Source organism: Choristoneura fumiferana, chromosome 19 (assembly GCF_025370935.1).
Source record: "Choristoneura fumiferana chromosome 19, NRCan_CFum_1, whole genome shotgun sequence".
Taxonomy (NCBI): domain Eukaryota; kingdom Metazoa; phylum Arthropoda; class Insecta; order Lepidoptera; family Tortricidae; genus Choristoneura; species Choristoneura fumiferana.
The window spans coordinates 10,776,469-10,788,051 of record NC_133490.1 but is presented as its reverse complement, the minus strand read 5'-3'; the positions used below and the strand labels follow the sequence as shown (position 1 = coordinate 10,788,051).

Sequence of the window (11,583 nt, the reverse complement as noted above, 5' to 3'; positions counted from 1 at the left end):
TTTACAGGCTCAAGAACCGCGACTCCGAAGCCAGAAAGCCCACAGCTCCCTGCACCCCTGAGGAGAATTCTACGGGGAAGAAAGGCAATGATACCGAATCTGCTCCCATTTCATCTGATTAAAGGGCTTTGAAATAAGTTTTGTCTCTCTCTAGTGTAGTTTGAAAGTAAATTCTAATGATAGGGGTTTGCATGGTGATTATGTCAGCAATATAGAAATGAACACTTAAAGGTCTACCCCCACTCACACCGTATCATGACATGACCGTAATAGGAACGTGTCAGAAACGGAATGTCAAAGCGAAACGTGCTAGTGGGCGCATACGAGTGGTCTCGTATTTTTCCATACAAAACATATGTGATTGCCTGACACATTACGTACATGGTATGAAGCCGATGGATAGTTGGACGCACTGGGAAAAAGGGGACCGATCAAACAAACGCCAAACACCCAAAATTGCTTCTCATGGATAAAGGTCACAGCTCATTAGAGCCACTCGGCACCCGACCAGCACCGCCTCAACTTTCGGCGTCCACTCGTCGACAGGTGGTCAACGAGTGGACCTCACGTGGTCAACGAGTGAACGTCGCATGGTCAACGAGTGGACGTCGTGTGGTCCACGAATTTCTGAGTAGCCTATTATGAATAGAGAGCGGATTTGAAGTAGCGATTTCAAGTTTAATATGGCTATGACTAGTGCGATTGGTTAGATAGATAGATAGATTTATTTATTAGATATCATGTGGTTTATTGGTCTTAGTCTTACAGTTATCTTATTTACCACAATGCATTCTTATCATCATCATCATCATCATGTCAGCCGAAAGACGTCCACTGCTGGACATAGGCCTCCCCCCAAGGCAATGCATTCTTATAGATAATTAAATTCAATAAATGTTAGACTTGCAACAAACTACATGTAAAGAAAAATATTTTACTCTAATTAATAGAATTTTGTACAGCTCAAACATAATAGATCCTATTTATTACGCACCTCTTTGATAAAAATAAATACTTACTCGTACTTAGTCTTATAGTACCCACGATAAATATTTACTCGTCATAGCCTATTGCGATTACTTGATCAAAAGTGTCATATAATTCATATTATCCTATTTTGTAATCGGACTTGAACGGATACAAATTCGATCTATTGTCAAGAAGACATTAATACAAAGCGTATTAAAGTTAATGATTATATTATGGACAGGGATAATCCGCATTAGCGATCCCTTCAAATAGCGAACCTACTGTGTTAAAAATAAAGTTGTGTTAAATACTTGTGATGTATACATATCATTTAATAATATTGTAAATCTGTTTAAAAAAAATATACCTTGTTGAGTTTCATGCCGGATTCTTCTCAACAGAGGTTTTTCCGAACCGGTGGTAGATTTTTTTTGACATTCATAAGTGCTTGTTATAGCCTAAATTGAATAAAGATATTTTGACTTCGACTTTGAACGCTACTTCGAATCCGCTCTCTAATTATGAAAAAAGGGTGGGGAGCGCCGCACGGTTCACGCGAAGCAAACGTACGAGCAGCGAGCTACCACCGAGTGCTCTAGTCGTCGTCCGCACGTGTGGACACCTCGCGACCGAGGCGATCCGGTGACCCTACGGAGTTGATGTAATGAGCGCATGCCCGTACAAATCCATATAAAGAATAAAAATAATACCTACTAAAAGGTCGCGGCGAGGCGGTGCTGATCGGGTGCCGCCGGGTGGATCTAATGACCGGTGGTTGTGACCTTAATAAAGGAAACACATGGGAACATCATGGGAAACACCTGAACAGAAAAAATATAATACTATGTACAGTCAAGGAAACTGAACCACGTACCAGGGTGGAACCTTTATGCTACTAGTGACATTTTGGCATCCCATAGTACATCTGCCAAAGAAATCATAGCAAAATTTCTTTGCAAAATTGGTTATAACAAGATTCCACCCTGGTACGTGATTCAGTTTCCTTGACTGTATTAACGTAAGCACAGAGAGATTTCGAACTTTTCTTGCTATTGCTGAAAAGAGGGCGTGGTGGCGAGGAGGGTAATAAAATTCCCTTTTTGCTTACGTAATGCTTGAATGGCCTGTAACCAACTAATTAAGATATTTGAGACACCATAATTTATACATATTACGAAATTTTTAAGGGGTTTCTTATATTAGAAATCTTTTTTTTTACATTCACAACAGGATAACTGGCCAGTATATTTACTTTTTCTATATAATAAAAATGACGTTTAAGTCATATACTCTGTAACAACTCCTTGTCAAACATGGCTACCTACCACCGAATTCATAGAACACAAACCGAACCAGAATAAAAATAACATGAGTAATTGGAAGGAACCAACGAATCCCTTTTTGCCAGTTAAAGTTTGTACAGTTGAGGTTCTACCAGATCCACCACCGCCTACGCCGTGCCAGCTACAGAAACGCAACCAGCTCCTCAAAGCAGGTAAAACAATCTGCCCTAAACCACCCATAGAACAGCCTCCACCACCGCCACCCTGCATAGCATTGTGCTTCGAAAAAATAAAAAACCCACCCGTTGAAATTCCGTGCAAAGAGTTCCGCAAAGTCTGTGTAGTAGAAAGAGAAATCACTACTCAAGATAGGTGCGACGCAATACTAGCACTAACTTCAGGGAAGCCTGATGAACCAAGAAGACTTAAATGCCCTGATCCCCCTCCACCACCGCCACCCCCGGAAGTTACTCCTTGTGATATACAACTAGCTAAAGTTAAAGCATTAGAGAAAAAAGCCAAGTGTACAAGAGAATGTCCGATAGTGCACAAGTGATGGATATGTTCATCAAAAACAACCAAGAAAAAGCATCTATCAATACACTAATAAATAAATTTGTGGAACAAATGACAATGGAATCTAAAGAAGATGGTGATTCCACCGGGAAGTTAACGATAAAGTCTGGTGAACGGGATGGTTCGGTTAAAGACATTGACTCGAAACTTACAAGCTTAGAAAATCTTATTAAAAAACTTCAAGATGAAATAGATGAAATGACAGCAAGCGTTGATAAACCAATGAATGAAGAAGTATGTCCCGTTTCTTACTCTCCGAGCAAACACTTAGTAACAGAATATGAGCTACATAATATTGATGACAGTGAACCAAAACATACACCGGATAAACCAATTGTTGTCGATGCAAATAATCTAAATAAATTAGATGAACTATCTGCAACAGACCCTGATAATTCATTAACAAATACGCTTGAAACGTGTAACGAAACTAATCAAGAGGTTAAGCCATGTGAATCTGACAACAGTGCATCCGAAAAACCATCAGTTTTATTAATCATTGACGACGATAACGATAATGACCAAATTAAAGTAAATGAACAAACAAAACACAATGACGATCAAGTTGAATCTAATAAAGAAATTGATGGAAGTTGTCAAGAGTCCAAAGAGGCAGCTTTTAAAGCAGAACAAAATAACAAAGTTGATAAGAAGATACCTGTAACACGTACAGTTTTACCACAGGAGCTCATTTACATTGATTCTAGCCAAATTATAAATACAATAAACCACACTGATGAAGATGAACCTAGTAAAGAGATTTATGAAGATTGTCAAGAGCACGAAGAGGTTGGTGCTTCAGTTGCAGAAGAAAAAAATAAAATAAAAATGACTAACGATATCGGCGTGGAATCTAATATTTTTCCAGTCTCAGAACAATTTTTCTTCTTTGAATCAAGCAATACGATAAAAGCAATAGGTCTTGTTGATGAAGGTCGGTCTACAAAAACTGAAAATCTCAAAGAAAATGCTATTCCATCAATAAAAGAAAGCGAAGATGTAAACCTAAATGATGCCTCTCAGGAATCAATATTACCTATCCCTCATCACTGCAATAACGTATCTAAGAAAATTTTAAATGCTTTGATTGTAAATGCGTGTTTTAACGAATTAGACAAAAGTGCGAATGAAAATGATGAAAAGGATAATAAAGGCGCTTTTATATTAGTTTCTGAAGACCTACCACTACCACTACCACCCGTTCAAGGTACAAAAGGAGAAAATGATCCAAGGGATGTTCTCGTTACAAGCAGGAACAATATAATGCTTGCTTGCAAACGTTACGACAGTGACACATTTGTATACGATAAAGATACTATTGATGAAGGAATTACCGAATCGAAACAAAGTATATCTGAAATGATTGCAAGTTTGGATTGTCCAGACGCTACCTTTGAGTTTCAAGATGCGGTTGAATAAATTCATTTCTCAGATTTTTTACTGTAAAGAAAATAAAATTGAGATGCACTGTTGATTACTTTCTTACTTACGAAATTAGACGACTGATTACAAAACAATTTATTGAATCAGCCGGAATTGTAGAGGTACTTATCATTGAACTAAAAAAAAATGTTTTAGTTCATTGATTACTGAACGTTTTAATATACTTTGTCAAGTTTCTACGTGACACTCGGTTGAACTGTGTAGCAGAGAACCTCTGCTGCCTTTAAGAAGATTCTTTTGATAAGTGCGGCAAATGCTGACTGCAACAAGGTTCTACTGACTATCACATACGAATTTGTTTATCTAACTTTTTCTCTTTCTTGGTCTGATACTGCACATTTCCGCTCAGCACCATTTTTTTTTCTCCGCTTTCTTTTTTGCTATGTTTCTCTCTATCTCCTATAGAACAGTGCGCAATATTGTAGAGTATTAAATACTTATTAATAATGAGAATTCCTGACCACCTTGGTATTTACAAGCACATAGCACGTTAACTACAGCAAATTTGCGCACAGCGAGACAGAAAAATTAAGTCCTCACCACTTAGCTGATTCACACAGCATTGGTGGATTAGCAGCTTGCAATGACGTCGCCACAGTCGTCATTTATGCAAAAACATTGCAAAAAAAATAGCGCTAAAAATATATATATTACAGTTTCACTGAACACATGGTGCAAACCGCTTACTAACGGCGCATTGTTGTTTAAACTGTGATGCTGTAAATTTTAATTGACAAATAAATCATTATCATCCTTATCATCATCATATCAGCCATAGGACGTCCACTGTTGGCGATAGGCCTCCCCCATAGATCTCCACCTTGAACCCGCGACTTTAACCAGGTCACCCGTCCATCTCGTTGGTGGACGTTCTACGCTACGCTTGCGCATCTGTTCTCCGTGCTATATGGCCTGCCCATTGCCACTTCAACGAGCTAATTCGCTTGGCTATGTCGGTGACCCTTGTCCTTCTACGTATCTCCTCATTTCTGATTCGATCCGGTAGAGAAACCCCAAGCATAGCTCTCTCCATAGCTCGCTGAGCAATTCTGACCCTTTTATTTTTTTTTTAATTTTAGTTGGTTCGAGTCCCGGGCGAGACAAGCGAGTTTTAGAAAATCTTTGAATGCAGTTTTGTTTCTTTTTAGAAATAAAGGAATGTCTCCTTTTAGTAAAATGAGCCAACTTAAGGATTTAAGGTAGTTTCCCTTCAGGGCCCGACTTATTTTTCCACACTGTATACGTTCAACATCAAAAACAGCATAAAACACTTAAGTATAGTTGCTTAAGGTATTGAATGCGTTACTTGTATTTTCTATTTGCTACTGTTTTTTTATTTAGGTACCTACTTATTGCGAAGGTTACGAATAAAATAGCCCCAAATAATTAATTGCAACAATTTTATTCACAATAACAATACTCCATACAAAATACAACACAAATGAATATTTACTTACACAAAACTCTTTCAAGCAAGCAAACTGACTAGACTTACAACTTAACTTAGGGAAAAGTACTGGATGAAAAATTAATTAACAATTATAAATATTACAATACAATTCATATAAATTCAAAATCGCAATAACATAGTCTGTTATAAAATTTTAAATGTTGTAAGTAAAAATTTTGGCACGTTTTTTATTATTATAGACTATAGTTATGGGGCCACGATTTCTTAGTCCTTCAACACTTATGTTAATTACACTTTTAATATAAGGCACATGCCACGGTAAATAGTATTTATAGGTTATAAATATTTCGCTATAACAGTAAAAATATTCAGGCTTTTCGCGAAAAGCGTTATCCAAAAACTAGAAATTTCTAAATTTATTCGCATCACTATATACAACCATTAAAATGCCTTTAAAATCATAGCCTTACTTAGAAAAATATCGAAAGGCTTTAAAATGTTATTCTCATCTTATACTTAAAAAAATATAGGTACGCAAGCTAAGGCGTCTAATAAAAAACCTCTGCAAAATCTTCAAAAAAATCCACCAAACTGCAGCTCATAAGCTGGGCCGAGACACCCCTGAGGAGTACAAACCAAGTGCAGTTATCATGCTGCACTGGTTAAATGAAGATCCAGTATAAAAGTATAAAATATCATTTCCTCTGCGGTGGCTGCATTGGAGGCTGATGGAAGGGATGGTACTGGCGAGACAGTATACTCTCCTGAAAATAAATTAAGTAAGTAACGTTAAATCACGCTGCTAGCCTTTTGGGCACAGGAAGTTTTAGATTTAATTTAGTTAAAAGCAATTTAAGGCTAGGTTTTTTTTTAATATATTTCTGTTTTCCTTTAATTATAGTATTTTGCCCACAGGGGCGAAACATTGCATTGATACTAGTGTTTAGTGTGTAGTGTAGAGAATTTTCGACAGTCGTCTCTTTTTCTTTATAGTGATTTGATAATAGAACACTTACCACATCGTTTGGCAGATTTTGTGATCTGCTCATCTTCCTTTCTTGTAAAATGATAAGATTCGCAGCGCTGTGGAGAAAAGTACGATTGAATACAAATTCAAGAATTATAAAACAAGAAATGAACGAAAGCATAAATGGTCTCTAAGTGAGTTAGTGATTACTTCAAAATCAACGGTTCAGATACCCCTTGTTTACTACTATCTGTTTCCAAATGTACAGCGACTGTAATTTATACTAATTAATAACCTAACAAAGAGATAAACCTGTTTATTTATGTTTCTTTGTTATAGGGGTAATCTCTGGAAGTGCTGAACAAATTTTAAACATCTTTCGATTATAGAAAACTATAAATTATCTCACACTAAAACAAACCCGCAACCGCAACGCCCGCAGTCCTAATAATGCTGTAGGTGTCCATGGGTGGCAGTGATCGCTTTACCATCAGGTGACCCGCATGCATTGATAAAAAAAAACTATTTTCATCATGAGAAAGTAAAAAAATCCCAGATTATCCAGGCAAAATTGCAGGTCACAGTATTAACCAGTATAGTATCCATCCTATACTTAAACAGGTTATAAAACAAAAATGGCATCTCTCACGTGTCCATTTCCTCTTGAGAGAGATCGAGCGCCTCTTGCATCTCACGTGAGGTACTCTGGATAAAATCGCGGTCGCAATACTTGCCGAGGCCCTGTTCGGTCAAAACCTGGACAAATGATAATAAATTATTAAACATCATGTGAAATTTACAATACAGAAAGGACTAAGAAAACAGTTTTCAAAAAACGATTTCAGATAGTGAAGCTGGAGGAGGAAGAAAATGAATTTGTAGGAGTGGAAAGAAAAGTAAATATAAGACATATTTAGGTATAAGGGCCACCCCATGTATCCTAGCATTGCCTACCCTGCTGCCTACAGCAGGGTAGGCTAGGGTAGGTAGGTGGTGCGTTGCTGCGGCTCAAACTATCAACTGACTACCCTGGAATCGACCCAATGCACGCACAGCCACCATACTGTTTAATGAGCTCTCGATACTTTAACGCAGTCTACCCATTATGTATGGAACTGCGTCGAAATACTGGAAGCTCACTAAAAGTAATGAAATCACGGTATAAATGTGTCGATCAACTTTTTCTTGTCACTCGTTGCTATAGTTACGTTCTCCTGAGTCACTCTCCAAACCGTAAGTTTATAGGATTAAAATTTGCCAAACATGCATTTTTTTGGTATTTTTAAGCCCCTTCTATAATCCCCCTAAGCCCCTTATATATCTTAATAATAATAATAATATAATTTAACGTTTATTTCAGGCTCTAGTCCCATACACTTCATGTTAGTTACAGTCTTATAATGATAATTGTTATATTTAATTTAATTAATGTGACAGAACATTTCTCCTATTATCTTTACTACTTTTGTCCCCTCGCTGACGGGACAGAATAACAAGAAGAAATAGTTGATCCACCCTTCTATATCCCGTAGAAAATACGTCTACCTATATAATGTTTTAAACTTTCGCAATTCTCATTCATAAGTAATATTTATCGGGACATAATCACGAACTATTTATTGCTAAAGTTACCTCGTTAACAATAGGGTAAATCGTCAATTACTGGCCACCTTACAAGAACTAACCACCTTAGGCCGCTTGTAGGCGTCGGTTGTTTTCACCGGACAACGGACCATTTTTTGCGGTGTTGTATGGCTACGTCGCCGGAAAAGTGTGCGGTGCATGTACACACATTCATTGTGACCATACAACACAGCAAGTCCGGCAAAAAAAAACGCTCCGTTGTCCGGTGAAAACAGCAGACGTCTACAAGCGGCCTTATACTAAAGATGAATTCTATTTATAGGTGATCAGAATTCATTTTAGTACAAGGTGGCCAGTAATTGAAGGGTAGTAATTGACACCTTGTACTAAAATGAATTCTGCTCACCTATAGATAGAATTCATCTTTAGTATAAGGTTAAGTGGCCAGTAATTGACGATTTACCCTAAATAATTCTAGTAGTAGTAATTATGTCCCTATAAATACTAGTAATAAGTATAATATAATATATGGTATCTTATGGACAATAAAAACTTAAAATAAAGCTTACTCGGGTAATGAGATTCTCCGCTGGGTTCTCTACACAATAAGGCACGTTGTTGTTCGGTATCCTCCTTTGGTCATGATCTGGAACGCCAAATTAAGATAATTGTATCACATTATTAAATATTTTTAATAAACCCGATAAAAAAACCGATTTAAAATAAGAAAATACAATCCGTTTCTCAAATTGATATATAAATTAATCTGAATCATGAAGCACACTGTGTAAAGATTACTTTAGTAAGAGTATCGATTTTGAGATGGGAGCTTTTCCAAAAGTTGTGACGAAGTATTGCTTGGACTTTTTAACAAGCCAAGATAACATCAGTAAGTTAGAAAGGCAATTAATCATAATCTTAGCCACTTATTATTTATGCTAGACGGAACTGAACAGACACACGATAAAAAATTGAACTGTCATACGGTTAGTAAAAAAATATTTGTTAATTGATTAAATCAGGCGTTATTTTGCCGAGGTCCGTATTATTAATAGACTGTACCTGGCGTAACTCGCCGTACGACCTTGTCCTAGTAAACTATAATTATACCTGCTTTCAAGGAAGACTAAGCTTTTAATGTGAAAAAGTTGTACAATGAATCTAATTTGGAGACGGCATCACAGATATATATCTATCACGTAAAGTTTATCAATGATTGGTGAAACATGCCCTTAGTATTGAATACACTCACGTTATTCATAACATGCAACTTTTATTTTTCTCAAAGGTTTTTCGCATTTTTTTAAGTTATTTTGTTAGTCGTCAAAAGAATAGTAATTAATGAAAAAAAATATAATACAAAAAGTAAAAATAATAAAATATGGTAACATAACATATGGTAATAAGTACAATAATAATACAAATATAAATATAATAGATATATTTTAATGCATTTCAAGACTTGTTGATATCACAACACACTAAAACGGACTTACTGCGGTTTCTCATCGTCTGCATTAAATCTTTGGACGTTTTTCTGCAAACATTCACTCCGTTTATTAAAATTTTTAAATTTTAATGTGCTATGATTGGAGATACATATTTAGAAATTATACCAATTACAAATAAATACAATGGCGTTTTAGATAATAACATGATTTCACATTCAAAAATGTCAAATGAGAAACTCCACAGTAAGCTTATTGATATCTATAACAAAATAACTACAATATTAGATGAACATAAAGTTAGAAATGAACACAAAGACGAAACAACAAGTAAATATAATTTACTTCTTTATTATTTTAGCCTTCAAAACAAAAATTCCACTTTTAGAACCACAAGTGAATGAAAGAAAAAAAATCTCATTAGTCCCTGTGAACTGCTGAAAGCGCAGATCATCACAAATCACTTTAGTAATCAATATCTTTTTGTTCTTCTATTTTTTCTAGTCTTAGCATTTTTTTTTAATTTACTTTCATTGTCCTGTCTTGTATTTTTTATATTTATGAAACCATGTTTACCATAAAATAGTTCAAAAACTCACTCGATAGCAAGAAATAGCCTTTCCGAGTCCTTGCCCTGAAGCAACGGTTCCATTGCAATTTCTTCATCGCTCTGGTGATTTGCTTCGTATTTTCTGTAAAAAAAAACATATATACTAATATTGTACAGTATTACCGAAAAATCCATTTTATGTTATTTACGTTTTTGTTTTCAGTTTTAGTTCTTTAGTTAACCATTGTTTTGGAAAATAAAATTTAACTGTGTCTAAAATTTAGAGGTATTATTCAACTTCTCCAAGATTTTTAACAATGACTAATTAATGTTATGCGAGACCATTCCAAATGCAATCCCTAGTGAACTTTTTCTTAATAAATTATTATGGTAACTTCCTTGGTACATACGGCATGCCTCTCTTTTACTTGGCTGTACATTCGCTAACGGCGTGAATATTTGCTTATACATTTTGACAGCCGTTAAATGCTTCAACATCTGTTAAATTTGCAAATCTAAACCTCTGCACTTACGGTTCTTCTTCTGGAATTTTCCCATCCATCCCTAATTCCCTCCTCATCATTGAGCCAAGGTCCTGGCCTTGACTCATATCTGTGAAAAACAAATTGTAAATTACTTACCATGGTTGCCATTGTTCATTATTCTTATTCGTATGCCTTCATATACAAGGCTACTCAAATCTTCGACACACGACAATTTTAGTCTTTGAGCGACTAGCTCAATACAAATTCATAGAGGTTCGTACACAGGCACGCATATGTACTCCTGTATATGGCTGTATATGGCTATAACAGGAAAGGCGATGCGATGATACTGCTATTTGGAATATTGCGCTAGCCGTAACCAGCATCATTTTTTTCTCAATTTATTTTACAAGATCTTAGTATAGTCTGGCAAAAAAGAAAGAAATTAAAAAGTGGCAACACTTTAGTGTCCTCCCTTTTTGGTTTGACAGGGTTTGAAAGGGATGACACTACAGTGTTGCCACTTTTTAATTTCTACTCTTTTTTGCCAGACTATCTTTGATTTACAACCTTTTACCATGCCACTCTACGACCACACGTACATACGATAGGTTCGTCACTGATTTAGTTTTTCAATCCTCCCGCCTCTATTGCCTCATTATAATCATCATAATATATTACGCAGACTGAACAGTTACCAACATCAAACACGTATTTTGAATTGATTGCCAAACTTATGCAACTTACTATTTAGTTTAGCAGTGTTGGGTGTGTTCTGCGACCTGTGTCCGTCACGTTTGTGCCGCGACATCCTGATACTTGTCCACACGGAGCCGAACAGCGTGTGATTTCGCTGAAACAATGTAA

At 36.1% G+C, this 11,583-nt stretch overlaps 2 protein-coding genes across 2 annotated transcripts in view; one reads left to right on the top strand and one right to left on the bottom strand.

Annotated features, from left to right (window-relative positions):
• The first annotated feature begins 2,702 nt into the window (after window positions 1-2,702).
• LOC141438754 (uncharacterized) lies at window positions 2,703-4,302 on the top strand. Its single transcript, XM_074102697.1, has one exon. The coding sequence runs from the start codon at window positions 2,787-2,789 to the stop codon at window positions 4,245-4,247; it is 1,461 nt and encodes a 486-aa protein (XP_073958798.1). The 5' UTR covers window positions 2,703-2,786; the 3' UTR covers window positions 4,248-4,302.
• A 1,352-nt stretch (window positions 4,303-5,654) lies between these two features.
• The window catches only part of LOC141438811 (muscle calcium channel subunit alpha-1-like), an 85,024-nt gene continuing 79,095 nt past the window's right edge, over window positions 5,655-11,583 (bottom strand). Inside the window, exons 40-47 of the mRNA XM_074102789.1 lie at window positions 11,464-11,569; window positions 10,765-10,843; window positions 10,281-10,373; window positions 9,730-9,770; window positions 8,803-8,879; window positions 7,299-7,405; window positions 6,699-6,765; window positions 5,655-6,446 (exon numbers count right to left, since the gene is read on the bottom strand). Coding sequence (XP_073958890.1) covers window positions 6,378-6,446; window positions 6,699-6,765; window positions 7,299-7,405; window positions 8,803-8,879; window positions 9,730-9,770; window positions 10,281-10,373; window positions 10,765-10,843; window positions 11,464-11,569 — 639 coding nt within the window. The 3' untranslated portion in view covers window positions 5,655-6,377. The remainder of the gene's footprint in view (window positions 6,447-6,698; window positions 6,766-7,298; window positions 7,406-8,802; window positions 8,880-9,729; window positions 9,771-10,280; window positions 10,374-10,764; window positions 10,844-11,463; window positions 11,570-11,583) is intronic.

Bases quoted from the DNA above. Each gene is read 5' to 3' on its own strand.
- LOC141438754 (XM_074102697.1), top strand. From the start codon at position 2,787: ATGTCCGATAGTGCACAAGTGATGGATATGTTCATCAAAAACAACCAA.